The 27,549-nt window shown below is 34.9% G+C and overlaps 5 protein-coding genes across 6 annotated transcripts; 1 reads left to right on the top strand and 4 right to left on the bottom strand.

Annotated features, from left to right (window-relative positions):
- Positions 1 to 20: 20 nt before the first annotated feature.
- LOC108774137 (synaptic vesicle glycoprotein 2B) lies at positions 21 to 12,333 on the bottom strand. Of its 2 annotated transcripts, none has more exons than XM_018540166.1 (12): positions 7,776 to 7,861; positions 7,398 to 7,683; positions 5,540 to 5,687; positions 5,301 to 5,481; positions 4,858 to 5,179; positions 4,618 to 4,776; positions 4,457 to 4,545; positions 4,220 to 4,384; positions 4,015 to 4,134; positions 3,647 to 3,867; positions 3,399 to 3,561; positions 21 to 3,317 (listed from the first exon to the last, which is right to left on the bottom strand). In XM_018540166.1, exons 1-12 carry the CDS (start codon positions 7,859 to 7,861, stop codon positions 3,137 to 3,139), a joined length of 2,121 nt encoding a protein of 706 aa, XP_018395668.1. In that variant the 3' UTR covers positions 21 to 3,136. The 2 variants fall into 2 exon arrangements, with proteins under 2 accessions (XP_018395668.1, XP_018395669.1); XM_018540167.1 differs by lacking the exon at positions 7,776 to 7,861 and adding an exon at positions 12,264 to 12,333 and having other exon boundaries at positions 3,137 to 3,317.
- A 1,731-nt stretch (positions 12,334 to 14,064) lies between these two features.
- mdlc (RING finger protein mdlc) lies at positions 14,065 to 16,234 on the bottom strand. Its single transcript, XM_018540170.1, has 6 exons — positions 16,123 to 16,234; positions 15,895 to 15,968; positions 15,334 to 15,537; positions 14,980 to 15,196; positions 14,707 to 14,899; positions 14,065 to 14,612 (listed from the first exon to the last, which is right to left on the bottom strand). Exons 1-6 carry the CDS (start codon positions 16,232 to 16,234, stop codon positions 14,435 to 14,437), a joined length of 978 nt encoding a protein of 325 aa, XP_018395672.1. The 3' UTR covers positions 14,065 to 14,434.
- Positions 16,235 to 16,351: 117 nt separating this feature from the next.
- Orc4 (origin recognition complex subunit 4) lies at positions 16,352 to 20,351 on the top strand. The gene is made up of 6 exons (XM_018540169.1): positions 16,352 to 16,401; positions 16,808 to 17,064; positions 18,890 to 19,216; positions 19,297 to 19,794; positions 19,876 to 20,028; positions 20,101 to 20,351. Exons 2-6 carry the CDS (start codon positions 16,849 to 16,851, stop codon positions 20,260 to 20,262), a joined length of 1,356 nt encoding a protein of 451 aa, XP_018395671.1. The 5' UTR covers positions 16,352 to 16,401; positions 16,808 to 16,848; the 3' UTR covers positions 20,263 to 20,351.
- Positions 20,352 to 20,892: 541 nt separating this feature from the next.
- Positions 20,893 to 23,675, bottom strand: Amt (Ammonium transporter). Its single transcript, XM_018540168.1, has 11 exons — positions 23,540 to 23,675; positions 23,119 to 23,404; positions 22,900 to 23,057; positions 22,704 to 22,815; positions 22,425 to 22,630; positions 22,225 to 22,356; positions 22,037 to 22,132; positions 21,863 to 21,951; positions 21,695 to 21,784; positions 21,528 to 21,615; positions 20,893 to 21,464 (listed from the first exon to the last, which is right to left on the bottom strand). Exons 1-11 carry the CDS (start codon positions 23,673 to 23,675, stop codon positions 21,295 to 21,297), a joined length of 1,563 nt encoding a protein of 520 aa, XP_018395670.1. The 3' UTR covers positions 20,893 to 21,294.
- A 1,019-nt stretch (positions 23,676 to 24,694) lies between these two features.
- Atg8a (GABA type A receptor-associated protein autophagy-related 8a) lies at positions 24,695 to 27,265 on the bottom strand. Its single transcript, XM_018540171.1, has 3 exons — positions 26,936 to 27,265; positions 24,897 to 25,094; positions 24,695 to 24,796 (listed from the first exon to the last, which is right to left on the bottom strand). Exons 1-3 carry the CDS (start codon positions 27,023 to 27,025, stop codon positions 24,731 to 24,733), a joined length of 354 nt encoding a protein of 117 aa, XP_018395673.1. The 5' UTR covers positions 27,026 to 27,265; the 3' UTR covers positions 24,695 to 24,730.
- Between the last annotated feature and the right edge of the window lie 284 nt (positions 27,266 to 27,549).

Here is a 27,549-nt window from a genome sequence, read left to right as displayed (position 1 = left end):
TGTATAATAAATATTGCTGTGTAATTTCATGCATTTGTCAAGAATAAATAATTCTATAAATTTTGTAACTAATCTCGATATAGCTATAAGAATTTCATAATAACAATTTTAAAAAACACTTATCTCTTATCACTTATTCACATATTTTTTACAATCTCACGTAAAAATCTCGCCTCGAAGTTTCCGTTCCTGTATCATAAGGATTAAAAGCTGTGCGATCAGTCAAAAATATGACCAAACGTAAAGTCTAAAATAGAAATGATATATTGTACAATGTTTCTCGTGTCATCATCGGCTATGTAAAAGATCTTAACTAATTAAATTCTTTCAATTTTAATAATAAGAAGCAGTCTCTCTGAAACAGTGATTACCAACTGATCGTTAATTCCAGTCTGAACAGCGTGATATGTATACAATATTCTCAGTGATGAATAAATAATTATATTTAATATTAGTAAAATTGAGTCGAGTAATTGCATTTAATATTAGTAAAATGCACGTTTGACCAGATTATACGAGTATTGCATTTCTTCTTATCACTTAATCAGTTGATAATCTCGTTGTGTAAAACAAAACATGTATATACGCTACATATATTAGCTAAACATAATCGCTAAAGAAACATAAGATAGGAAAATAGTGCCTCGGCAGATCCTCTATCTCGATCAGTCTACTCGAGAGTCATCTCGCACTACCGTCTTTACGTATTCTGTTTATGTGTGTTTCTAATCAATAATCTGACTAAGGCCTAAATCTAGAGTGCTTGTTCATAAATATGATATGTTGAGTAAAATGTATATATATAATATATATATATATATCTACGGGTGTGATGATAGACTTGAATGTTGTAGTAGAATTAATTACGTGGGGTTGCGTGTGTGCCGGCATCGATATGTTATCTCAATATTATTGTATTTTGATTAACGTCCAATATAAAAAGGAGCTAATAAAAACGTCGTATGGTCCCGACGAAAGTTTCGTAAGCATACTTAAATTTCGCACTTCAATTAGAATATCTTTTGTTCAGATGTATTATAATCCTCGTGATTCATTGTCACATAAATCGATGTGATCGCAATTGCGACACCGACACAACTCGCTCCACGACCAAGTTTACGACGAACCGCGATTTCCTTAAGCAGAAACAAATGACTTCCGTTAGGATTTTCATCGAAAGAAGATGAAATCATCCTCAGGACAATCACTGGAATGTGTAACGGCGTTCGTGTGTCGGTCATCGTAATGGTCTCTTCTTTCTATTTTCCTCGACGAGACGTTCATAAATCTCGGCCCAGATTGGCCTGGATATTAAACTTTTGTGTATATATATAGGATGTATAAGTATATCGATCGTCTCAACAGTCTGATATGAAAAAAATTCACTAACCGTGACGGGACGTAGACATTTATCCTATTAAATCTACCGACATTTTCTTTGTCTTGACGAACTCCTCCAAAATTCTATAAAGTATATTTTTTGAATTCTGGTAGGCAAGACTCGATCTGCGTCGGACTTTCATACATTCTTATTGCCTAGATATAAGTTGCTTCTCCCTTTCAACAAACTTTCTTTACGTTCTTTTTAACTTGCCAGTGTTATACATTGTTGTCTGTTGTCGGTGGAGATAAAACCTTAACAAAGTTTCATCAAGTGAATATATATTACACAGATATTACATTTTATATATATTTATGTCAAGACGTGTGATCCTGGTTCTTGTAGAAAATAACGTTCTACGTTTTAATATACACATCACTAGAAAGTCAGATGCACACGTTCATATATATGTAATTGATCATAAGTTAGAAGACGATTAACGTTGAAGATGATAGATCTTGGGTCTTTACGCTACGAAGCTGAATCTTCTCTGTCTTTTTTTCTCGTTCGAAAGTTTGCATCTAGATATTTTAAGATTTCATACGGCAGCGTTTACATTACGTGAATCATGTGTGTGTCTCTTTCCACCCCTCTCTTTCTTCCTTATTTATCATTAGCAGCATTTTAGCATCTAGTCGGTAATCTGGAGTGCATGCTAATAAATTGATTAAAAAAAACAGAAGTATTGAACATATAATTGTCCGATTATTTTCCTTTTATAGAAATGTTTTCTGCGCATGAAATAAAAATATCATTTCTCTTCTTGCATAAAAACATAAAATGATTTGTTGCATCATCATAATTGATCTGTATGCGGATATTCATGTAGTGTCTTGTGTTACTGAATCTGAGCGAATAGATATCTTTCGCGAAATATATATCGCGGAATATATCCAAGTTTCACACATCATATATCGATATTATTTAATCTATAGATTGAGAGAACAGCTATGTATTTTATAAGCGTTGTATTCGGAATAATAATTGAGATATCAAATTGCATTATCAATATATCTCTCTAATCAATGTTTCTTAATGTATATGATATATATCATTATGGATGATTGTACATCCTCTATTAAAATTGACACGTTTTATGGCATGAGCCTTATTAAAATAGTTGTACATACGTGTATGTCTTTTGCTCAATATACTTGCGTAACCATTTATATATCGTCAAAGGTAAAATAGTGAAGTAATTACGTTAGTTTCAGAGTGACTATTATACACACGGAAACGTCCGTGTCAGAGCCGATCGATTTTTTTTTTTAAATTTTTATCGCACATTGCATATCCTTCGCATATAGTGAATGTTGCGTTTCATAAGTAATACGATACAAGAGTACTTTGATCCAAGTCCAAGGGACTATTACGCTATTCTGCGTTAGCAAATTAAAGTCGCTGTGAACGTTCTGTGCGCTTCAAATATGCAAGTGTCTCGAAAGACGACAGTGCTCTATTATTACTTAGGATATGTTACTTTGTATAAAGTTTTATATTCTAAAAAAATTCTTTTTGATAAAATTGAATTATTGACACGTTTTGAACATTTTTTTTCGAATAAGTTTTAAGAATGAAGAATAAAGAATAGCACGTCTTCTCCTTCTGTACGTCTTTGACGCATTCGAGATTATTCTTTTTGAGAATTCATTCGTCAGTGATAGAGTACCGTATAAGTTTGTTTCATATGCGATAATCAATTTTTAGTTTTAGATATATCAATGTTGCTGATATTCTTTTCTATTCATAGAAAGTTTACAAGAAGACAGTATGAGTATGAGGCAATTTAAAAGTTATAACGCTAGCAATTAATAATGTTAGCGCAGTCAATAATGCGGGCGCAATTAATGGCGTACCCACCAATGTCTGATATGTCGTGGTTCCTATCAGACCTGATATTCTCATAGCTGCTGCTATGAGTCCAAAACCGGTACATCTACAGAAACATATTAATAAATACTTCCTTTTAAAATAATTTTCAATTTTTTTTGTAATATCCTAAAAATTTTTACTTTACCTTAAGTGTGTAGGGAAGCTCTCGACTGTCACCAAAGTTAACGATGTCCATCCAACAGCAAAAAGAGCTGTGAAGCCTCCTTCGAAACCGAGAACTGCCGAACTATTTTGGCGAATTAATATCAGACATAATGCAACAACGGAAGAGAGAAAAAGTGAGAGACCTATTGGTAAAAGAGAATAAATATCATAAATGAGTTGAAATTGAAATTTTCCGCTTGCGATTTTCAAAGAATCTTATTAACTAACCAATTAGTTTTGGCCGCTGAAGAACGGTAAGTGCTAAACCTGCTAGCGCAGCAGCGGGTACAAAAGCCAATTGAGCAACAAGATGAGCATGTAGCGCCTCTTCGATATAAATGTTATAATCGAGATCGAGAGTTGGACAGGACCCACTTAAACTCAGCTCCGTGTTATTTTCCAATTTACATCTGGTGAAAACTTGTGCAGATAAATCTGTGTCAACAAATCTGTAACAAAGTATACATATATATATATGTGTGTGTGTGTGTACATATATTCATATAATACTTTATATTTGTATTGATAAATATAAACATTTATTTAAAAATATATGTATAAATTTAGAAGATATCTAATATAAATGTTACACTTACTTTGAATATATAATAACACTGTCTCTAAAGTGGGTTTTGCTAGACTTAATGCTACTGAATTCAACCGATTGGAAGGTACAATTGTCAAAATCGACATGGCTGAATATCATTTTAGTAAATCTGTAAAGATTTAAAAATTATATTTATATAGAAAAAAAATACTTGTTCGATTTTTGCATTGGTACATATGAAATAATATCCGTACTTGCAGTTGGAAAATGTCGAGTCTTTGTACTGACGATTTTCCCAAGAACCAGTAAATGTTGTACCATTGTGCTCTTCTCTTTGAAAGTGTCTGGTATGATCCCTGTATTCCTTCGCTCGCAAAAGTTTCAGATATTCAGGACACCATATCATAAGACCGTAAATACTGAACAAACACAGAGTGAGTTTATAAAATTCTTACTTGATAGTAATTACCTAAGAACTAACTTAAACTCACCTGAATGAAGCAGCGGTCCAGATAATTAATAGTACCAAAGTCACACGTAAGTGAGGTATAGCAAATAATTCCAAGAAAGAATTCCAGAACTATGGGCAAAGAATAAATTAAATTTTATAGTCAAGATATATCTTTATATAATATCTTTCAGAAATATTTACCATTTCGATTGAATATATTATGTCTGCCAAAACACTGGTGTGATTACTTGGAGATGGCGGTGCCAAGCCACGTGGTCTTTTAGTCGGAAGTTCAAGTTCAGAGAGTTGGTATTGAGCACCTGTTGCACCTTTACGAGCGTTATTTTTCTTATATATCCTCTAAAACATAAATTATCGATAAATTTGAATATTAAATACTAAATAATTAATTTTATCATCATTTATGTTACACATCTTTACCTGATAAACCATCATTGCCTCTACATCTCGACCAGCTTCTATAAGATACCTTGGACTTTCTGGTAGAAAGATAAGACCAAACGTGGAGCACAACGCCGGCAGACAACATAATAACAAGAAACGATGCCAAGCGCTGAAGTGTTCTTTATTCTCCAGGACAACCATTTCTCCTGTTGTGGGTACTACTGCCCAAGCCAAGAGTGCTGCATAGACACCACCAAGTGCACATGCTGCCACAAGTATACCTGTCCAGCGACCTCTACTTAATCGTGGACAGCATTCTGCGAGATATACGAATGCTAGAGGTACAGCTCCTCCTACTCTGTAATATGGTAAATTTAATTATACTAAATAATAATAATAATATTTAAGTAACTACTTTAGTCCTTGTTTGAAAAAATATTAAATGTTTTTAAATCAATGAATAAAAAAAATTTACTTACCCAAGAGCCGAGCAAAATCTAGCGGTCATAAAAGTGCCATAAGTGGGCATAAACGTTGCGACACCACTAAACAGAGAATGCACAGACATGGCTGAGAAGAGGGATCTGCGTCTTCCTAGTCTGTCACCTAAACCACCCCAAAATAATCCACCCAGAGCAAGGCCAACGAGAGTAATATTTCCTGTAAAATTATGTTGTTTAATATCGCGAAATACGTTTGCACAAAAGTAACAACTCACCAAGCCATCCTTTTTCATTGTCCTCGATGCAAAGCTCAACCTCTGCGCTTGGCAGTATGTATGGTACAACAAAAATTTCAACGGTATCGGCAGCCAGACTCAAACCCGTGCAGAAAGCAGCAAATATTTGGAAATATCCAACACCAGCCTGTAACATTATATCCAATTTCTTAATACAATTTTATACAGTAGATGTCTTATTATGTATGTTGCAGTTATATGTTATTATAAAGTTAACATTTATCAAACTTTTATGAGTAAAAGATATGGATGAACACATAAGATTTGCTTTTTTATTGCTACACTGGATTACACTAGGATTTTTTCTATTTATGTCACTTTTTAAGAACAGAGTGTACACTGTTTTAACTATTAAAAAACAGTCCTATAATTCTTCAAGTGTTAACTGAAAAAGATGCTCCTTTTAGTATTTTTAAATACAAATAAACAATAAATTGTTTAATAAATATTGTTCAAGGGTATGTATTAGTTTTTTTTGCTCCGCGGAACGTAACCTCCGTTATGTAAAATCAAGTAAAAAATATTTACTGGAAAATCCTTCAAATAGCCCGGTACTTCACGCGGTACGTATTTTGCCTTGACGATAGAATCGTCTAGAGTTTCGCCCATTTTTGCAAAGAGAGAGAGAAAGAGACGTTCTGAATCACGAGGACGAAATCATTCACTTCAAGTAAATGAACGACGACGCCATTTCGTCTAGGTTATGTTTTTGTTCCGCCTAGCACCCTGTATATATTTTTATATCGTATTTGACGTTGACAGAGCTAATCGAGTGGCAACTCTCGATCACGATGATCGAGCAACATGATCGATACTGGGGCTACGCCTCGTTTCGATAATGATTCAGTGATTGAGATCCACCACGTTTGAAATGATCAGAAATGACTCATAGCTACTATCATGAATACAGAGATAATGACGCGTTAATTTTGTCAAGGAAGTACGCCGTAGCTGCGACGAGAGGGTTAGGTAGGCAGTCGGTAATTTTACTTTTTATGAGTTTAAAAGACTTGCTGTGTCATATCCTTGTAGAAATTTAATACTGCAGGAGGATAGTAATAGATATATATTAACGATTTATTTTGATTAAAAGTACTGATTGTGCAACTGGCTGGTTTCTAGTAAGAGACAAATAACATTGTACATTTTCTCCAGCAAGGACACAGTGATGCAGTGAATCATTACATAAATTACATCCTTGTTTGTCAATGTTAAACAAGAATGTAATGATTCACTGTGTTACACTCTGCAATGTCCTTGCTGGAAAATGTCTATCCTTGTTGTTTGTCAATATTAAACAAAGTTGAAATGATCATTGTGTTTTTCTTGTTGCAAAGCACCAATTATTGTTCAGTTCTTGATATTAATTAGTAATCAATCATTTTTCAGGATTAAATTGACCAATATTTAGTACAGCATATAGAAATTTGTAGTAACATTGCTAATAATCTTTTTATTACTATTCCTTTATTCCTTTCTTTTTCTTCCTCTTTATCTACTATTTTCTTTATTCTCTTCAACAGCTCTCCTTTTTTTCTATTCGTCCTCTCTATTTTTCATCTCTTTAATTTCTATATATATATTCTCTATTGCTGAAACATTGCAATATTACTGGAATGATCTGTGTTTTATATGTAGATATGAAATTAGTCATTATTGGATTTTTGTGAGAATAAAAGCGACATTTTAAAAATATTATTTCAATTTTTTATCAGACAGGACCATAATTTAGAAAAAAATAAATAAAACGATGACGAGTCTTCTCGGAGGTTTGCCGAATTCGGAGATTTTATTCCGAGGTAACGAAGCATAAGCTGCATCCATAAAGCATCATCACCTGCTTGATGGCATCTTCGTGAAACTGCGCCAGGAGAGTCGCGTCCGCGGTGGAGTCGATGAGATCATGCTCCGCAGAATCGGCCGAGGCCGAGTTTACGCCGGCTGTGGCGACACTCGCCGGCTGCGTCGTCATTTCCTCGGTGTAGAGGCCGGATCTAGTGCTCACGCCGTGCTCGCCGGCACCCGTTTTCGTCGTACTGCCGCTGGAGGGTGCGAGGCCGCCCCCGCTGCCAACAAGCCACTGGCTTTCCTCCTCCGATGAGGGCATCACTGCCAGAAACCATCTGGAAGCGGGATTAACGGATAATGAGACAATGACTGGGGTGCTGAACGGCGAATGCCTCGTTAATCCTATCCTAGCTCTGACGTATCCTACCGGTAGTACTGGCTATAATTACACTTCCCATGTCTCTTAGGACAAATGGCTATCGTAGTTTTGCTATAATGTGTCTCTACTTCCATTCTAGATGTTCTCCGCGAACTGAACTTGAAATCGTGATATCTACAATGGAAGTAAGATAAGTTGTCTCTACCGAGAGATTGTGTTCTGCATTAGTGCAGATAAGATAAAATGAGCGAATCGAAATAAAGGTAGGAATACTGAATCAATATTGACGTTTAAAAGACAAAGCCGGAAGTTGAACAGAGGGCGAAATAAGAAGCAGCAAGTAATTTGCTAGAATAAGAGCTAATTCTTCTTCGATAGAGCCACAGAGCCTATTTTTTTTTATTATATATATGTATATTGTATATACATGCGTGCGCGTCATCGTGACTTTCGCGGCTGCTTTTTATTTCTATTCGCGACGCTTCGTTTGACTGACGCTATCGATATAACATTAAACGGTACTTTGCATCGTGACGGAGCGTAAAAAAACGATCCTCGGAAAATATATTTAATAATTAGATATATTATAATTGTATCTTACTAGATATCGAGCATTGTTAAAAATTTTATGGTACTAATTAACTGCTAATTAATACTTAATCGAATTGCAGTTGTAAGATTTGTCACGCATTGCACGTATATAGAAAGGCATGTGTTACACGTCTTTGTCTATAAACGCAGTTCACTGACCAAGGTTCATTGTGCACGATATTCGTCATAGTGACAAGTGAAATATTCAACATTCGCGACTTTATTTTGTATCCGTGGTTATGAGCTAACGATAAATCAGCATTTACATATTTAAGACTGTGGAAGAGAAACGCGCTTTGTATTTACATATCGCGACAGTAATAAGAATAAATTATAATGCTCGAGAAAGATTAGTCTAAATATCATTTTATAGGTTTACGTATTTTCGTAAATAATTTTGTGTAATGTATATTTTACAGATAGTTTATGCAAAATTGTGTTCTTGGAAACTCTTTGAGTATTCTACGGCGATAGATCTACAGCCTTACTGTTGACCTTACTTGGCCGTCACAACCGGAGCAGCGTTCGCGTGCACTTATACTTTCGTGGCTATAATTCACCGTTTGTGAGTCCGCATTGAAACACACGCGGAGGTCGTGTGTCCTACCAAGGCTGACTAATTCCCGGAATTGGTGCAAAACTCGCCGGCAACGCGCGTAAGTTCTCTTTTTCGCGTGTCCTTACATACTATAATTCATCGATCTGTATTGAACTTTACACGGCTTTCAGTATGTATACACAAAGTTTGATGAAAACTGCAAAATATGCATAGAAGTATAGATAGATCCGCGAATTTATGCGAAAGAACAGAAGCTCTTCTAATGTTGGAAAAATTAATATGATAAAATTGTAATAAAAAATAATGCATATTATAGGAAGTTTCTCATTAACGCTTTGATGACCGCGGCACGACAAATGCTCGCCCTTATCAGTTTTATCTCGTGAAAAGGTGTGAAATTACGTCAAGGGTTCCCAGCTACAAGAACAAAAAGACGCTCTAGTAGTCTAGTACGTCAACGATCGCAAAAAAGGTGTTAAAATTGTACTCTTCCACCTCTGTGGCGATATCGGAGCTCTTTCGGAGCTTACACGCGTACGTTAACGTCGTAGCGGGATTCCGATTTCCGGATTTTCGCGTATGTAGTTTATAATTAGTAACATTTCGCGAAACGCGTCGGCGCTTTGTTACGACCGCATACGTACGCGATTTATCGATCCAAAACCGATTACACGGTTCCGTAGCGCGCATAAACCCGTGTACACATTTTCCGAACACAGAGAGATATAAGTGCGAGCGCGAACACAAGCATACACTAGTTGAATATGTGTGCGCCCGCGTGTATGCACGTGCACGTGTCAACCTCGCAACCGTCAATGTCGTCGACAGTCATGGTCGTGCGAGGGGACTCGCTTTTTCGCAGTCCTCTATTTTCTTGCCGTTAGTTATTTTTGAAACGCGACTGTACAGTAGCGTCCGTCATCGGCAGACATTAGCGTTTTGTCTGTACTCGGCTTTACACACGAGAGCGTCTCTTGTAGGAGAAATAGTTTACTCACAAATTCACAATTAAGGGAGTGTCACAGTTATCCGGAGACATATTGTTTTATATTGGCCCAACTTGGGATTTAATGGATGAAACAACCCCTAGAAACTTAATATGGAATGGGGATATTTTTAAAATATTAGATATTAAAAAAAAATTGTAAATACACGATTATAAAGTAATATATATAAAAACCATAAAAGTTTTGTCGGAAACACTCTTCTATATATCTCACTGTTTTTTTTTAATAATTGAGTAGAATGAAACGTAAACGTTAGCTTTGAGACTGGTGGATCCACGGAGAGGGAGTTCTCTTCTTTTTAAAAAATATTTATAGCAGAATGTTACTATATATTTCTAATATTTCTGAAATGCTTAATCACATTTTTGTTAATGTTTCTATAATTTCTCCCTTTTTAATTTAAGAAATTGAGTATAAAAAAATATATAGATTTTATTAATTATTTTTTCTTTAGTTGATATAATTTTAAATAAAACGTTTTATGTTTATACAGTTAAATAATAATTTTTTTAATATAACACTAATAATAATTTAAATATTTTATCTTTTTACATTAGAGAGACCTTAAAAAAATTTTGTTTGGTCGCGTCAATATCTCCCCTTAAAACGAATTTCTGGACCTAAATATTTGAGAAGTTGTTTCACCCTTTATAAATTTCAAATTGGGTCGATATAATAAAATATGTACTTCTTACATTTTTTGTGCTTAATAACATTTAAGAGAGAATCAAATCGATTTCGGATAATTGCAACAGATCTCTTATTGATTGCTAAGACAGCGAGAGATGTATCCACGTTTCGAAGATTTATTTTTCTTGTTTAAATTTTCAACGCACTTTACATGTAAATAACAAAACCAGACATCTGATTTATATTGGAACACGTTTAGACAGAAATTTCATTCGAGGTACTTGCTAAAATATTCAGTGTCGCAAGTCTCGACGAATGACGAATGACGTCCTGCGACATTTTCGTTAAGGAGATTGGCTTCGAATTGCATGCCAGAAATTTGTCTGGGACATATAATTACACATGCGAACGCAACATTTTATTATTTCATATTGCAGAAATATAACTTTCGAAGACGCGTTTGCCTTGAAAAAATTTAGGTAACAATTTTAAGACTGTTATAAGACATGATATTATCAATATGTATACTTACGGTAAGTTAATTTATCATAATGTCAATGAGGTAAGAAAAATATTTCATAGTTCATTAATATGAGATGGTCTCGCGTATGTCGACGCGCAGTTATCTGAACTTGTACGATTGCGTGCTCATTATCACCGTATTCGGCCGTATTATGCTGTCGACACATATGCACCGCACGTGGGACCAACGCGATATGCATAGATAAGTACATACGACCGATGAACACGAGCCAAATGACGATACGTCGTGCAGAGAGGAGCGAGACACGCAATTTATAAAGCTTATTCTTGGACACAAATGCGAGATTATTCTAATTATCGCGCAAAACTGATCGTCAAGAGAACAGCATGTATCTATTAATTACTAATAACTCGTTTCTTTTGATTGGAATTAACGCTACTTATAAACAGGAAACCAGATCGGAATAAGAGGAAATCTGTTCACTGAGACCTTCACGTTTAAACGGTTTTATAAAGTAGCGCAGTTGTGGTATTGATGTCAACGCAATTTTTTATCAAATAGCGCATTAATGAAATATCAAGAACATTTTCTAAGCGTAATACATGTATTCAACACAAAGGTCATATCCGGTCAAAGCGGGTCTTAGTAATCTTATAATTTCTTTTTGTATGATTGCGTAAGCGTAGTTGTAAGTGGTTGTGTTTGTAAAAATTGATCAATCTCACATTCAAATAATTTCTTCATATTCGACTGTGACTTATCAATTCTTACAATTGTAATCACTTACAAGTACACTTACGTAATTGTAAAATGCTTTACTATTTCCAACTCAAGTAAATTGCGCTTCGATTATTCGTCCGTTTTGAAACAGTCCTAAACTGAAGCTGGAGTATGTATAATATTACAAATTAAATTGACAAGTAATTTAATGCGTTATTGACGCTAATGGACATCTGTAAAACACTGTAAAGAATTTATTGCGCATAAAATCATCGGGATTCGAACTTGACTCCCTCATAGCATTTATTAATTACTTTCTTTTTTTCATCAAACTCTCATCGAGGCTGGTCTATCTCTTCACGCGCCACGTCGTTTATTTGATCTTTTTCCTCTTTGCAGATAAAAGAGAAAAAAATTAGGAGAGCCATAGAAAGCATAGAGGGAAATAGACGCATATGTATGTCATCGTCGCAGTCAGGTGCGAATTAATATTATTTGAATCAGTTATCACGACTCTCTTATCGCGCCATGCATAAATCACCCACCTGGTTGATAGGGAGTCGCCGTGAAATACTGCACCTTCCCAATGATAATGCCGTTTTTCTGTTTGCAGATTTCACCGGGATGAAGAAAATCGGGTGCGTCGAAATTAACTATCGTAGAACGTTGGGTTATCGATCAAGAGCATTGCCATCGATATGACGGTGAGGACTTCGGCACTTGGAGTCCAACTCAAGAATGAGATAATAGCAGACTACTGTTTAATTCAACAGCGTGCGACGCGGCGCACCTCCTCGCCAACACTCTGCCGTCGATCGTTCGTCACAGAGTCGTCCGCACTCCTGTCCTTACAATACGTCAGCATATGTCGTCGGCAGCACAAGTGCGAACGCAATCGAACGCGCAATATAATTTTACGTAACGATTCCGTATGTAGACAGCTGGGTAATCCGTCCAACTACTTTTCAACGTCTCGTCGGGATTTAATCTCAATATTTACATAACGGATGATACAGACATTGAAGAGACGAGAAGACATATATTAAAGACGTATCGCGAATACTTCGATTACGTCTCTCTGTCTTTCAACACAAGTGGTATCTTTCTTCGTCGTTTCGGCACCGACCTACCTCAACGAGCGACCGCCACGGACCTTCGATACTATATTAAATCTTCCGTGAGGCGAGTATCACATCCGAGTACACTTGGACGCGTATCTCCCCGTTATAAATGTATGTATAGATGTAACGGAATTTTTCTCGTCAATTAATGCTCCTCCTTACCGAAGAATGCGGCGCACCAGGACAATTATAACGTCGAGCTCACGTCCTGTCGCGTTTCGCGCGCCGTGTCCTTTCGTTAGGGATCGATTCTCGGCGGAACGAGAGGCGGCGCCGCGCGGTGAATCGGTTGCGACGCGCCTTTCCGAATGAAAGAGATTGCAAAACGCTGTCGACGGAAGCACAGACTTATCTCGCGTGGTCTCTATGTCGCGATAGCATGCCACGGGCATGACGGTCGTACCGCTTGTTCTCGGTGGTAGCCCGTGAAAAACGAACAGCCCAGCAACATTTCGCAGTACGAAGGAAACAACACTGCCGCCGCAAACACTGCCGTCGACACGCCGCCTGCGCCGTGTATCGATTTGCGTCGCGACGCCCGACGCGAGTCATCGGTAGCGCCTTCGCCCCGACCGGAGTTCCCCCTGCGAATCGTTAATCCGATAATTACTATAATGAGATGGTTCCTAAACTCGAAGTTTTTCGAGTGATTCTGAGTAAAATATTCTGTAAATATGTATAATATTTCATGTATTTGAAAACATCGAAGATGTACAAATAACTTGAAAATTTTATGTAATAACAAAAATTTTTTTTATTTATCTAATAAGTAAACGGTGTGCTTTATATTGCTTGCATACTGTATTATTTTAATATGTTTAAATTGCTTATATATTTGAACTTGCTTAATTCTGAAAAAAAAAATATATATTTGGAATTATTTATAGTATGATATATATTTATAATATGAATAGATATGAAAGCACGTGCATATACAGATTTTTATTGTAATGGATTCATACAAAATGCATTTTTAACAAATGTTGCCGTTTAGAAAAAAATTCGGAAAGTTGTATGATTGCTTACTCACCACTAATTGTTTTTCCTATTGATTACTAATAATGAGAGTTATCTTCATTTACTTTTAAGCTGGATGTCAGACGTTTATCATTCGTACAGGTATAGCGCGGTCACTATATATATATATGTATACATATATATAGTTACAAAATTTGATAAAAACTACTGAGATATAATCTTGTAAAAAATTTTATTAAGGGGTAAAGCCACTCTAGAATTTTCAAAAAATCGTTTTTTTTTTGCTTAAATGGTAAAAAAATGGTATATTGCAATTTTCGTATGTCTTTCTCTAGCTTTTGGAATGTAGATTAAAAAAATTTTTGTTTTTTTTATTTTAGATTAAAAATTGCTGGAGTTATCGTTCCGGTCGCAGAGCATTGTCCATGAGAAGATGTTACATTGCAGAGCTGTAGCGTCGCCATTTTGTAATAAAATTATAAAAAAAATTATTTTACACTTTAATGTATATACAACAAAGACCTAAAATACATATTTTTATTTTTTTCATTACATTCCCGAAAAAAATTCATAAAGTTAAGTTAAGCTTAATTTTCGTGCTAGAGTAGTTTTACTCCTTAATCTTCACTAGAATCTTCGCTTGCTGCGGTTATCTCCTTTTCTTCCAATTTAGTTCGTGCAATAAGTTCTTTTGCAGGATTAAATGTACCGTTAGTTTGGGCATTGCAGATGTAACATCGTGTACTTTTCCTATATTGCTCCAAAGCACATTTTTCACAAAAGTAATGTTTACATCTAAAAAAAAGTGGATGTCATAAAAAATATTATATATTAAAAATACACCGAAAAAGTTAACGATTAAGGATATACTCTAAAAATAGTTACATACTTTGTAACAACAGGATCCGTGAAACTATTTCTACAAATAAAGCATTTGAATGGCAAATTGTCCTCATCACTGTCAATCTCATATTTCTTATCGTCTTCGTCTCCACTGTCGTTATATTCGCCAGTAGCAGCTTCTCTTTCCAATTGCCATCCCAATTTATAATCTGATCGATCGTGTAAAAACTTACAGCTATCTGTATAACACAATAGAAAAATTTATATTAATACTAATCAGAAGTATGATTATTTAAAGAATAACTGAAATATGACATACCTCCAAAACCACAGAAACCAGTCTCTTTGTAATCTTTGCATATATCAGGTTGATAGTCCCACCTGACTGTTGCTCTAAGATTAGACGGTGCTCGAATTGGTCCCTTGCGTACCATTCCGCTGGATGCATTTCCAGCCGCAGTATCCTTCTTTTTATAGTATTGTACATAATTATTCAAGCCTCTATAAATTTTATCATCTTCTTTCCCTTCTAATTCCTAATGATCAAGACAAAGAATAAGACGTATTATCAACTTTACTTTTTTTTAAGTCAATTGCAAACTCGCCTAATGTACTTGACGAGTCTTTTTTTTATAATCACACAAGTACTTAATGTTATTCACTTAAAACATACCTCGTTTATTTTTTGGGCCTTCTCAAACAGTGCCTGCGCGTCTCTATCTTTTTCTGTTTCTGTCTGCAGAATAGCCGTTGCTCCTTGGTCACTTGGACCAGCCGGTAGAGCCGTTCTGCTACTCTTATATGACACAGTTATGCTGTCATCCTCGCTATTATCATCATCGCAATTAATCTTCTTCTGATGTTTATTCACACTTGTCTACAAAAACAGGTATCAAACTGTATTTTTTTTAAATATTACATATGTCATAACTTACTTTTATCATTTTCTAGTTCTAAAAATTAGAAAAAAATAAAGAGTAAGTTAAACAGAGATTAATTACTAGAAACGGGCTTTGGGACTTCATAGGTCTGTTTTCTATAGTTGAATTCTAGTGTACATACACTTTGGAAACTTAAAATGAAATACGCTTGACATTTGACGAAAGCAAAAAGTTTCAATGCAGTCTAATTAGAAATTCAAACAGACCTAATTAATTGTAGAGTTATTGATGCAACTACTTATGCAATTTAAATGTCCATGTAGAGGTTATGTGTCTCCGTGCAGAATACTTACGCTTTGTATCATGGGATTGTGATCATCCTGCTTTTTTTCCTTCTTAACCACCATGGTCTCATCTTCGCTGCTATCTACGTAGGAATCAATACAAACGTTTATCCACACGATGTTTCTTTTTATACATAACCTAAAACTTCGGTTTGGCTAAACTTATCCGAGAGATATAATTGCGATATCCAGATATATAGTATGTACTTAAATTGACGTTTGTTAACGACTACTCACTATCACTGCCGTCCGCTCCTCTCCGCTTTCTCGTGGCATTATTGCGAATTTTACGCCTTTTAAATAGAAAGGTGCAGTTCTTCTTCTCCGGCTCTTGCACCGCGTCGTCCATGTTTGTTTCGTAAACACTAGTAAACGCACGTAAACACCATCCCTCTGACACTCATTCAGCCGGGTTTGTTTCCTGTTGTTTCCTTTTCACTACTCGCTAGGCATTGTTATTCGCGTCAAAATAAAGTGACCGAAAAATCGACTGATAATTCAGGCTCAGCAACTTGAGTGAGTTTACATTAAAGAAGCTTTCGGTGTCATCGAACTTGAGATGGCCGGATTGCCCGGGTTATGTTTTTTAAGCCTATCGTATAGGCGTTATATTTTTAAATATTGTGTTTTACAATTAGTTTAGATAAAGAGACGAGCATAACTGTTTTATTTATGATATATTAACATAATTATGATATATCTGTGAGGATAAAGGATGTGATGTCGGTTATTGATTATTCTGAAGAATGGATAATTTATTAGGGATTAGTCAAGAGACTCCATATCTAAATATGTATTAATATAATGTTATATATATATATTTTTTATTTATAGTTTGCTTATAGTATTGCATTATAATTTGTATAGTGTTTTAAAAATGGTATTTAAGAAAAAAAAAATCGATAGACTTTATTATTTGCAGGTCTTCCAATTTTCTAAAATAGTCTAAGACCAATAAGAACAATGAGCAAGAAGAAAAATATGGCAATCGATTTTCAAGACAATATGATACTGCTTACGCGAAAGTATTTGAAGCGTAGAATAATGTGTCCTGAAACGAAGTTCAGGCATCACGTTAATGAGCGGCTACATGTGATGAATTTAGTGAAACGTACTGTTGAAATAGGTGAAAGTAATTCTGTCCTGTTAGTTGGACCTAGAGGCAGTGGAAAGACAACGGTATAGTTATCCTTTATGATTGTAAAATAGTGAAACAAAAGCATGTAAAAAGTTGACCACATTGCAAAAATAATTTTATTGTCCCAAAAGTGTAAATATATAATTATTTGCATGTAAAAATCGATCAAGGAGATAACAAAGGAATCTAAATATAGATTGTATTTCTTTTTTTTATTGTTTTTCCTTTTTTAGTTCATTCTTAAAACCAGAAAAAGATAAAAAATAAGCTATATTTAATATAATGTCTATTTCTATCAATATAAATAGCTTTAATTTTAATTATAAGCTTTTATCTTTTTGTTTTCATTCTGAGAAGTTTATCTTTTTCTTAGGAAAAGATAAATAAACAGTAAGTTAAGTCAAGATTAACCTTATATTGAGAATTAAAAAGAGATAAAAAGTTAAATCAAGATTAAATCTATATATAGATAAAATTGGACATAAAGTTAAGCTACTTTGATAAAAATTAATAATAGAGGAAGATAATTTCAAAGGCCTCTATATATGGTCAGTAATACTGTCAGTATTAACGAATACTGATAGTATTATTGATTGTACATGATTAATATTGATGGATTGATGTAGAAGACTGACAATAATTTGGATTTGAATACATGCTTTTTCCTTAAGATCTATGTTGCCATAGATAATAATGTACATCAAACCACATCAAACTGAAGTGAAATATATATATTGTCAATAATATTGTTCGTATAAGTTTGTAAAAACTAATACATACAGTTCGCAATGATCCGTCTTGTCAATCATTGTTAGCAATATTTCATCAGCACTTTATATATAATGTTGTATTATTACATAAACCGGAACATTTTTTTCATTTTAAATTTACTAACTATTGTAAGTAAATCTTCTTTTTACTTTTAACTATATTTATATCATTATAAAACTTCGTGATTAATGTTTACAGAAATAGTTATTAACAATGATATATATTTCTTAAATAATTCTATCCATCAAACATATTCACAAGTCTGAGGAGGACTCTATTCAGAGTCGAAACTAGTCACGTCATCTTTACATCATTTAAGTAGAATTTAAGTAGATATATTTTTTGTAATCTTATTTTTTAATAATTATGTATTCGTAGTTTTAAATTAAATATGTCAACATTTCTACAATTTAATCTTGATTTGACTCTCACGTCGTCCTTTTTATTATTTATGATTATTGCTAATACATACTGTCAGTAAGGCTGGTTATTGATCAATCATAATTGACTGTGAGAAAAATAATCGATTGTGATTGATTAATTTCTTACGGCTTTACAGCTTAGAGCCTCTTAAAGCGAGGTTGTGGACCCAATCTTATACTGATCAGTAATACTGACTCAGTATTATTGACCATGTAAGGAGGCTTTATATTGATAGAAATAGATAATAGAGGTATAGGGGCTGCGCAAAATAAAAGGAACGGAGAACAGAAAACAGAGAATAAGAATTTCAATCTATCAGAAATCATGTACTATAGAATATAGAATACACACTGTTTATTCTACTGTATATGATTTCTGATAGGTTGAAATTCTTATTCTCTGTTCTCTGTTTCCTTTTATTCTGCATAGCCCCTTAAGCTACATTGATAAAAATTAATAATAGAGGAAGATAATTTTAATGAAGACGATGAATTAAGAAGATGAATTATTTAGGAAACGATTTCGTTGTATTTGTAGTATATTCAAATATAATTCACAATGAATCTTGATTTTTGTCACTTACACACTGCATGTATTGCACATTCACTAGACACACTCCTGGCAATATATCCTGTATTCTAATTAATGATAATTATTTATATATAATTTCAGCTTGTTAATAGTGTCTTGAAGGAATTATCTGCTTTAAAAAGTTTTAAAGATAATGCGATAATAGTGAATCTTCATGGATTAGTACACACTGATGACCGTTTAGCGCTTAAAGATCTAACTCGTCAGATGCAATTAGAAAATGTCGTTGAGGATAAGGTTTTTGGTACATTTGCAGAAAATCTAAGCTTCCTCTTAGATTGTCTGAAATCTGGTGATAAACATCGCTCTAAACCAGTCATCTTCATACTCGACGAGTTTGATCTGTTTTGTGGACATCATAATCAGACATTGCTGTATAATCTGTTTGATGTTGCTCAATCTGCACAGGTAAATATTTAATATCGAGCTAAAGAAGAATAAGAAAATCTTATAAATTTTGATGTAGATGAATACTTTTATTTTTGTAGGTTCCGATATGTGTAGTTGGAATAAGCTGTAGATTAGACGTCATGGAGCTGCTGGAGAAGAGAGTCAAATCAAGATTCTCGCATCGCCAAATATTTTTATTTCCCGGCGATACGTCATCATCGGAACAACCTATGTCCGCGTTTGATGATCGTCTGGAACTTTTTCGGGACCTCCTCAGCTTACCTGACGATGAGAATGTAAATAAATTAGAGCAACAATATGATGATTGTACGATAGATCCGCAATTTGGTTCTATGTGGAATGACTATATTAAGAGTTTAACTACCAACGTTACGATGGTGAATTTACTCAAGAGAATGTATCATATTGATGTGAGTGAGAGGAGCTTTAGAAATTTTTTAGCGGTAGCTGTCTCGACGTTGTCCGAAAAACATCAGAAACTAGAAGTTAATGATTTTGTAGAAGCGAGTAAAATCTTTTCGGAGGATGATAAGTTGTTGATACTTGAAGGATTGTCCATTTTAGAAATGTGTTTGGTATGTTTTTTTACGATTATTTCTTAAAACCAACTTTATATAATAATAACAAATACTATCTATATTCCGACATAATCACAGATAATAGCAATGAAACACGAAACGGAGATTTACGACGGCGAGCCATTGAATTTCGAGGCGATATACAATCGCTATATGAAGTTTGCGAATCAGAATTCCTCTGTACAGTCTGTCCAGAAACCAGTTATCATGAAAGCTTTTGAGCATATCAAGGTAAGAAATATTTTCATATTAAAATTATTTGATTCTTGAAAAGAAAATATGAATAAACATAATATTCTGTAGAATTTAGAGATCTTGCTGCCAGTTGGAAATACGAATACGAAGTTTGAAAAAGAATATCAATATTACAAATTTACGTTAACATCGCAGCAAGTTATTGAGGCTGTGAAAAATTATTCTGGTCTTCCCACGGAAGTTTCTCAGTGGGCGTCAAGCAGTATTTAATAACAATAGTTTCAAGTATTCAACCTGTTGTGTTCCATAAAACTATACATGACACGTAATTAATAAGTTTTTTTTCATTAGCATATTTATAGGACAAAGATTTAGATATAGATATTTAGATCACTCTAGTAAGGAATATACTTCTAGTAGTAGGAATCGATAATAATCTTTTAGATACATTTTTATATGTTGAATATTATTATTAAACTTATCTCTCTCTTACTCCTAGTTAATAATCGTCATAAAAATGAAGTATTGTACGAAGAAGATACGCGACATTTCGTCTACATATTATGCCATCCAAAAAACGTGTGATACTCTAGTCTTATATCTTTCAAATATTATCATTCATATACATATGTCCAATTACATTTTCTAAATTTAATTTAGAAAATTTTTTGAAATATCAATAGAATAGAAAATTGGAAGAAATATCACAAAAATACAATAAAATTGTAAATATTCTCAACATACATTAGTACAATATTTAAAAAGAAAAAAAGGACTAATATTTTGTGAATATTATATATACTAAATATGGTTTCCAGGAACAGTTCCTGTCAATATACAAACGAAAGTAGAAATATACGCATCTTCGATATATAAAAGATATTAAGGAAGATGCATAAATATTTATCGAAATATTTTATTTCTTACAACAACAAGCATTATCTTATCAAATGTCATGAACGATTAGTTTCATTTATTCGATTGAAACCATATTTGTGCCACTGACTAAACAGTGTTAAAATTCAGTTTGTCTGTGATCCACTTATCATGTCTATTTATCTTTGTGTCGTGTGTGCGAACGCGCAGCCATGTATATATGACCGCGATCAATATTTATGTGTGAATGAATAAAAATTTAGGTACTCTTATTAAGAAACGTGTGTCTCTCGCACAGACACATACACATATTATTCAGACATATTAGAATGCAACGAAATTACATTGTGCACGTATCTATGTTTATACATTTGTAATAAATTTACATCTCTGATAAAGTATAAATTTCACTGTGGATTCGTTTTTTTAATCTATCCAAGCAAACTGCGGTTTCACTTCCGCGGTTATCGTAGAGTCCGCGATCGTCCTGGTTTGGGAATTTTTTGCCACCAGCTTCTTTGGCAATTGAGGTTTCCCAGATTTAGAGAAATTCATTAATTTCTTCTTTTGATGCTGATTAATATATGAATCGTGACCTGTATCAAAAGAGCGCATTACTACACATTTCGCGGCAAAGATTTTAGATATAATTCTTTTACCAGGATTCATGCCTACAGGAGGTACATTCCTTAGTACTTCTTCCATAGTAAACGGTCGAAGAGCTGACATAGCACGACTCACACCTATCTGTAAATAAACACGTTTTGTACTACATATTGTAAGTAAAATTGCGTATAAAAAATTAGGATATTAAGAAAATTCGTACCTTTGAATGGCGTATTCTGTGCTCTACAAGATCTGCTCCGAGTACTTCTTCATAAACAGCCATTCTAATTGGTATTATTTTATTTATTATCTACAGATAAACATATTTATACAGATATTATTTATGGTTTATATAATATATTTTTTGAAGGACTATAAAGTTACAAACCCATAGCAATATGATAGAGGTGAAGAAACTCCAAATCGATAAGCAAAGTGCAGATAGACTTTGTACTCCTAAAAGGTACCAGCCGCCTCCTATGAGAAAGAAAAAAATTTGTGTAGATGAGTCACTGTAGATGACTCGGAATAAGAAAGATGTATAAAAATCATTGTAGCATACCTTTAAATAAGCCCTTCCTTCCACTTGTGGTATCAAGAGGATAAGGATTGTCAGCAAATAAACCGATAGCAATAACTCCCCAAATACCACTTGCGCCTATACTTGAAACGAATACGAATGTTTATTATCGCGCGAAGGAGAAAAACTTATAAAAATTTTATGTATTAATAGAATTAACGTAAACGAACCGTGAGTAGCAGCTGCACCAACGGGATCATCTATATGAATTCTGTCTAATGCTGGCATTACCATACACGTGATAAAACCACCTACCATTCCAACTATTATCGCCTCCCAGTTTCTATAGAGGAAACATCCACCTAACGCAACATAAATGCTTAAAAATCGGTTGTTTTTCTCATGTTTTCTACATTAATTAAGCATGTACCGGTAACTGCCACCAGTGCGCCAAGAACACCGTTTATCTGACTAAGGATATCAATTCCATTCGGATTAGTCAAGCTGAATCCTAAACCGACTAGACCACCTCCCATACTGGCTATCATCGTGGAGACAGCCGCTCGAGCGGCATACTGCCACCGATCACCGGTTACTCCGTAAGTACTACCACTGTTGAACGCTAACCAGCCCCACCTACGGTTCACAGTTTTTTTTATATTTTACAATTTATTGCATTTAGCATTGCGGTAATCTATGATTATTTTACCATAGCACGAACAGTCCCATAATAGCATTAACTGGGCATCCGAGCGGTAGAGGGTCGATGCCGTTATCGTATCTGCCTATTCTAGGACCGAGCATGATAGCGCAAGCGAGAGCTGTATTAACAGGTAAATGCATTTATTGAAATTTATATATTTATGTTAATTATCTAGCAATGATATCTTTGTAAATCGTATTACCTGAAACACCACCAACAAGATGCACCGGACCTGAACCAGCAATATCAACGACCCCCATGTGGTTCAGAAAACCATGATCGCCCCACACCCACCCGGCTGGTACGCAGTACACGATAGTATTCAAAAATGAGAAGAGGCAGTATGCCTTAAAGTTACATCTAGAATTACAAAATGTATAATCGACTACGTTTTCGGTGAGATCTTTGTGAAAATAACTACCGTTCTGCCATAGCACCACTAACGATAGTCGTAGAGGTGGTCGCGAAGCTCAGTTGAAACAAAAATGCGGCGCAAATGGATCCCATGTACTCGTCGTCGACGGGAGGATCAACGAGTAAACCTCCGATGCCGATCAGAGGGTTGTTGGGTTTGCTCAAGCCAAAGCTGAATCCAAATCCAAAAATCCAATAAGTCAAGCCACCAAGAACTATATCGACTACATTCTTCATCATGATATTGACCTCATTTTTCAAAGATACACAGCCGGATTCTAACATTCCGAAACCTACAGTTTGCAAGAGAATCAATATTCGCGCGCATATTAATAAAAGTACAAAAATAACGGTAGTAATAAATAGTTCATATCTTAATCAGACAGATAAAATAACTTACATTTCGGAAAGATTATTTTTAGCATTACCTGTTTGCATTGTAAAAATCATGAAGGAACTCGTGACGATCCAGTTGCTATCTTCTTGCGTAAGATTATACAATGAGCTAACATATCTCTCAACAGTAACGTTTGTATCATTTTTCTCAGAACTCGCCAGATCCATGATGTACAAACTGTTACTTCGTTGCTAGAAAGAGTTTGACTGCTAATGTCTTCGCATGTATTGAGCGCGGAGTGCATTCGGGACAAACAGATTAAAAATTTAGGAAGTACGGACAAAACAAGTCTGGTATTGGTATTGATAGTAATGTCAGAACTTCTGTCAGCAACCGATCAAGCGACACTATTAAAAGAAGCGAAACATTAAATGAGACGAAAATAATATTTTAGAATAACAGAGACTTAGACACGTTCTCATGTTTTTAGCTTTTTTTTTATTGGCCTTACATTTTCAAGATTACAGAAAAATTTTCTCGCTCGCATATCCAACAATTTCTCTTCGTTCTTTCATTAATTAAATAACGTCAAAATCATATGTATAATACAACATTAATCTAATATATATTATTGAAAATGATATCACGATAGAATCTTTCCATCATCTATACCATACTTCGAATTTATAATAATACAGTACGATATAGTTACTATAGTCTAAAAAAAAAAAAAAAACCATTATGACTGTAACGTGCAGTGAAAAAAATAATTTTCGGGGCATATTCGGATTCTTACTTGAGTGTTCCCCAGATGTTATGTATCTTGTTTACTGAACGTTATACAAAGATATATAACACTCGAGCATCCAAGTAAAAATTAGATCATACTCCATGTGTGAGAATGTTAGTGATGATGGCAATGCAGACATTTTGGTTTTTTTCTCTTGTTTTTTTCTTTTAAATGGCCAGGCTAGACATTACATGATCACATAATTTTACACAAATTAGTTATTCTTACATAATACGGTGAACTAAGCCCTCTTAGGAGGCAAAACAAAAAGAATGAAATCGATAAGCATTTTTTTTATCATCCAAGGATATAGTTATGTAGATTTATGGAAGCGAATGTGCAGTATCAAGACAAAATTTCACATAAAGTATATCGGTAGATGTAATTTTGTATGCTCGATTTTCGAAAGCGTCTATGAGGACTACGTTGGTAGATGGTAGATTTGTTGTTGAATTCTTTGCTGTTTTGGCAATTTGCTCATCCTGCAGGGGTTTAGTGACCGTATACATTTTCATCGCTATACGCTATGTATAGGAAGAAATCCTCTTCGTGATGTTCCTGTTGAAAAGTTATAAGATTAGACAAGCGACTATGAAACGTACAAATCAAAGCATTTCATTTAATATATGCATTTCAGAATAATAATCATTCTAATTACCGCATAAAGAGAACCCATGGTAGCGCTTGTTGGAGGAATGATGTTGTTTACGAAGAAGAACAGAGCATCTTCGGGACGTAAATGAATCCTTTTACGAATTAAAAAGTAAAACTGACCAACAGTCAAATCAGAAGGTACCAAATACTTTTGCTTGTCCAGATCACTAATCTTTGCTTTAGGTGCCTTCTCAACTATTACCTATAACAACATTTATATTATGTCTCTCAAATATTTTTTAAACATACAAAGATGTAATACTAGTTGACAACATTAGGAGGATATCTTAATTAGTCATTGCAAAAGCACTAAACGAATCAATCACTGTATATCTTCATTAAAGTTGTTACTTGACTGGCAAATTAAAATTTCAGCCTTTGCTAAAAAAAATCATTAAAAAAATTTGTTTGGCTCACTACAGTCAAGTTTTAATGATATATTTAATGCTGTGAAATGATTTGAATTGGTTGAAATACATCCAACTGTTGAATAAGTCAAATTCGAGTCCTGTTGGACTGACAAACGCATGTGTAATTCGATGATAATTTGGAGTGAAACTACCGTCATGCGATCGATGATTCATATATAGCAAAGATAAACATACTTATTGTTTCTTTTGTAACAATCACAATTGTGAACGTGAAAGTACTACAGGTCTGTTTTCTGTGGCTGGGATGTGTTCAGAATTGTCGTCACATGCACTCAGATGTTGTTTTATCCTTGTTCGTGAATGATAAACAAGGATAACATGATACCTGGGTGCACTCAGATGATAATTCTGAACGCAGCCCTGAACTAGTGTACACTGTTGGAACTTAAAGTGAGACAGACATATGTTTGATATTTGTTGAAAGCGAGTTCTCGACAGTTCTAGTGCAATCTAGTACAGGAACAAAAAACAGACCATAGGAGTTAAGACAAATTTTGAAATGAATCAGTGTTTTAAAAAATGGTTGATTGAAAGAAGATTAATCTGTCAGGAATTAACTTTAGCAGCCATTAAGATCAGTCTATCCTTTTCTACTTTTTTTTCTTTTTTTTTATTTGCGGAATATTTGATCTCTAACCCATGTTTTTTTTTTTCACGAAATATGCAAATATAATTCGTATCTGTTTGCAGAAAGATCTTCCTAACGTTCAATTCAAAATATATTTCGAAAGGCAAAAATATACTTAAAAAGAATTAAATACTTAAATAATTATCTAAAAAATTAATACCAAAATATATTCGATTCGTGAGTGTTTGTCAATTTATTTGTTACTCATCAAAAATTGAGGAGAATTAATAAAAATTAATATAAATATGAGAATTAATAAATAATTCGATTCTGAAAGCGGAGAAATCACGGCAATTTATAACAATGAAAAAATCGATATCGTTATACGTGTAAACTGTTACAATGTCTGGATTAAAAAATAAAAATAATGCTTCAAAACAATGCTTCAAGAACATTTACACATGTTTAACGTAGCTTCGAAAGAGGAAACTTAGGTTTAACCTATAGTAGCAAAATATTGCAAATCATTTCCTGAATTGTTAACAAGACCAATAATTTTGAAGGAACGTTTTTGCTCGAAGTTTACTTAATGACTAGAACATTCGAGACCGTTCGAGACCGAGACGCGGAGCGATCGAGTTGCAAGCCCGACGTAAATATAAATTCCAAAGATAAATAGCTCTAAGTGGATTTCGACGCGCTTGGGAAACTTGGTCGATCGCACGTCGTGAAGCAGATCAATACGCGTGCGAGGAAGGACATATACGCGAGGCGCAGCGCGATTTCGCTGTTAAGTGCGCAAAAAAGAAAATAGAGGCCCTGTCGGGAAGAAGCGGCCTCGTTCGAAACGATATGCGACGCAAAATACGAGGACGACCTTGGGTTTCACTGGGGGACCGTCGAGGAACGGCGACATTACGAAAGCAGCCGACGGAGGGGACTTCCCGTCTCCTCCTCTCGACGACAACAGTTCGCGAGACTCTCCTCTCGGGAAGCTAACCATCCGGGATATCATCCAGGAGGAGGGAAGTGCTTTGTACTTACGGGCACCCGATCGGGATATTTCCGTCGGATTTTCTCGCCCTCCGCCTTCCTCTTCTCGAATGGATGTTCCTCCTTGTACTGGAATTTCATTGCCTCCCCGTCTGCGAGCGAATCGCACGGCACAATAACAACGACGACGACGGCGACGACGCTCTCCTTCGAAGCCTCCTTTACCAGCCTTCACCTGCGTTCCGTAGCTCGCCCTTTCGTTTACACGCGCGCGTACACTCTCCTCCCTCTCTCTCTTTCCCTCTAATTTGCTTTCCGCGACGGTCGCTGAATCGACACGAACGTCACGAGCACGATTCTCGAATAGAAGTGAATAGAACTCTCGCAACCGCGACAACAATCGCCGTGCGTCACGGCGACTGCGACTGCGCGGCGACTACGATTGCGCGTTTGATAATTTCATTACTCCGGATCTACAATGTGTTCTTAAGGCTTAAGCCATAAGAAATTAACCAATTACAGTCGAATTCGAGGAGAATAATCGATTATGATTCGTCCATTTCTTATGGCTTAAGGCATAAAAGTCTATTGTAGATCCGGGGTTACGCATGTAGTGGCTCCTCCGCCGTGAGAATATAGTTCCTCTTCTCGTCAATGAGATGATG

This window comes from Cyphomyrmex costatus, unplaced genomic scaffold (assembly GCF_001594065.2).
Source record: "Cyphomyrmex costatus isolate MS0001 unplaced genomic scaffold, Ccosl1.0 scaffold235, whole genome shotgun sequence".
Lineage (NCBI taxonomy): Eukaryota > Metazoa > Arthropoda > Insecta > Hymenoptera > Formicidae > Cyphomyrmex > Cyphomyrmex costatus.
This window is presented reverse-complemented; position numbering and strand designations above follow the sequence as displayed.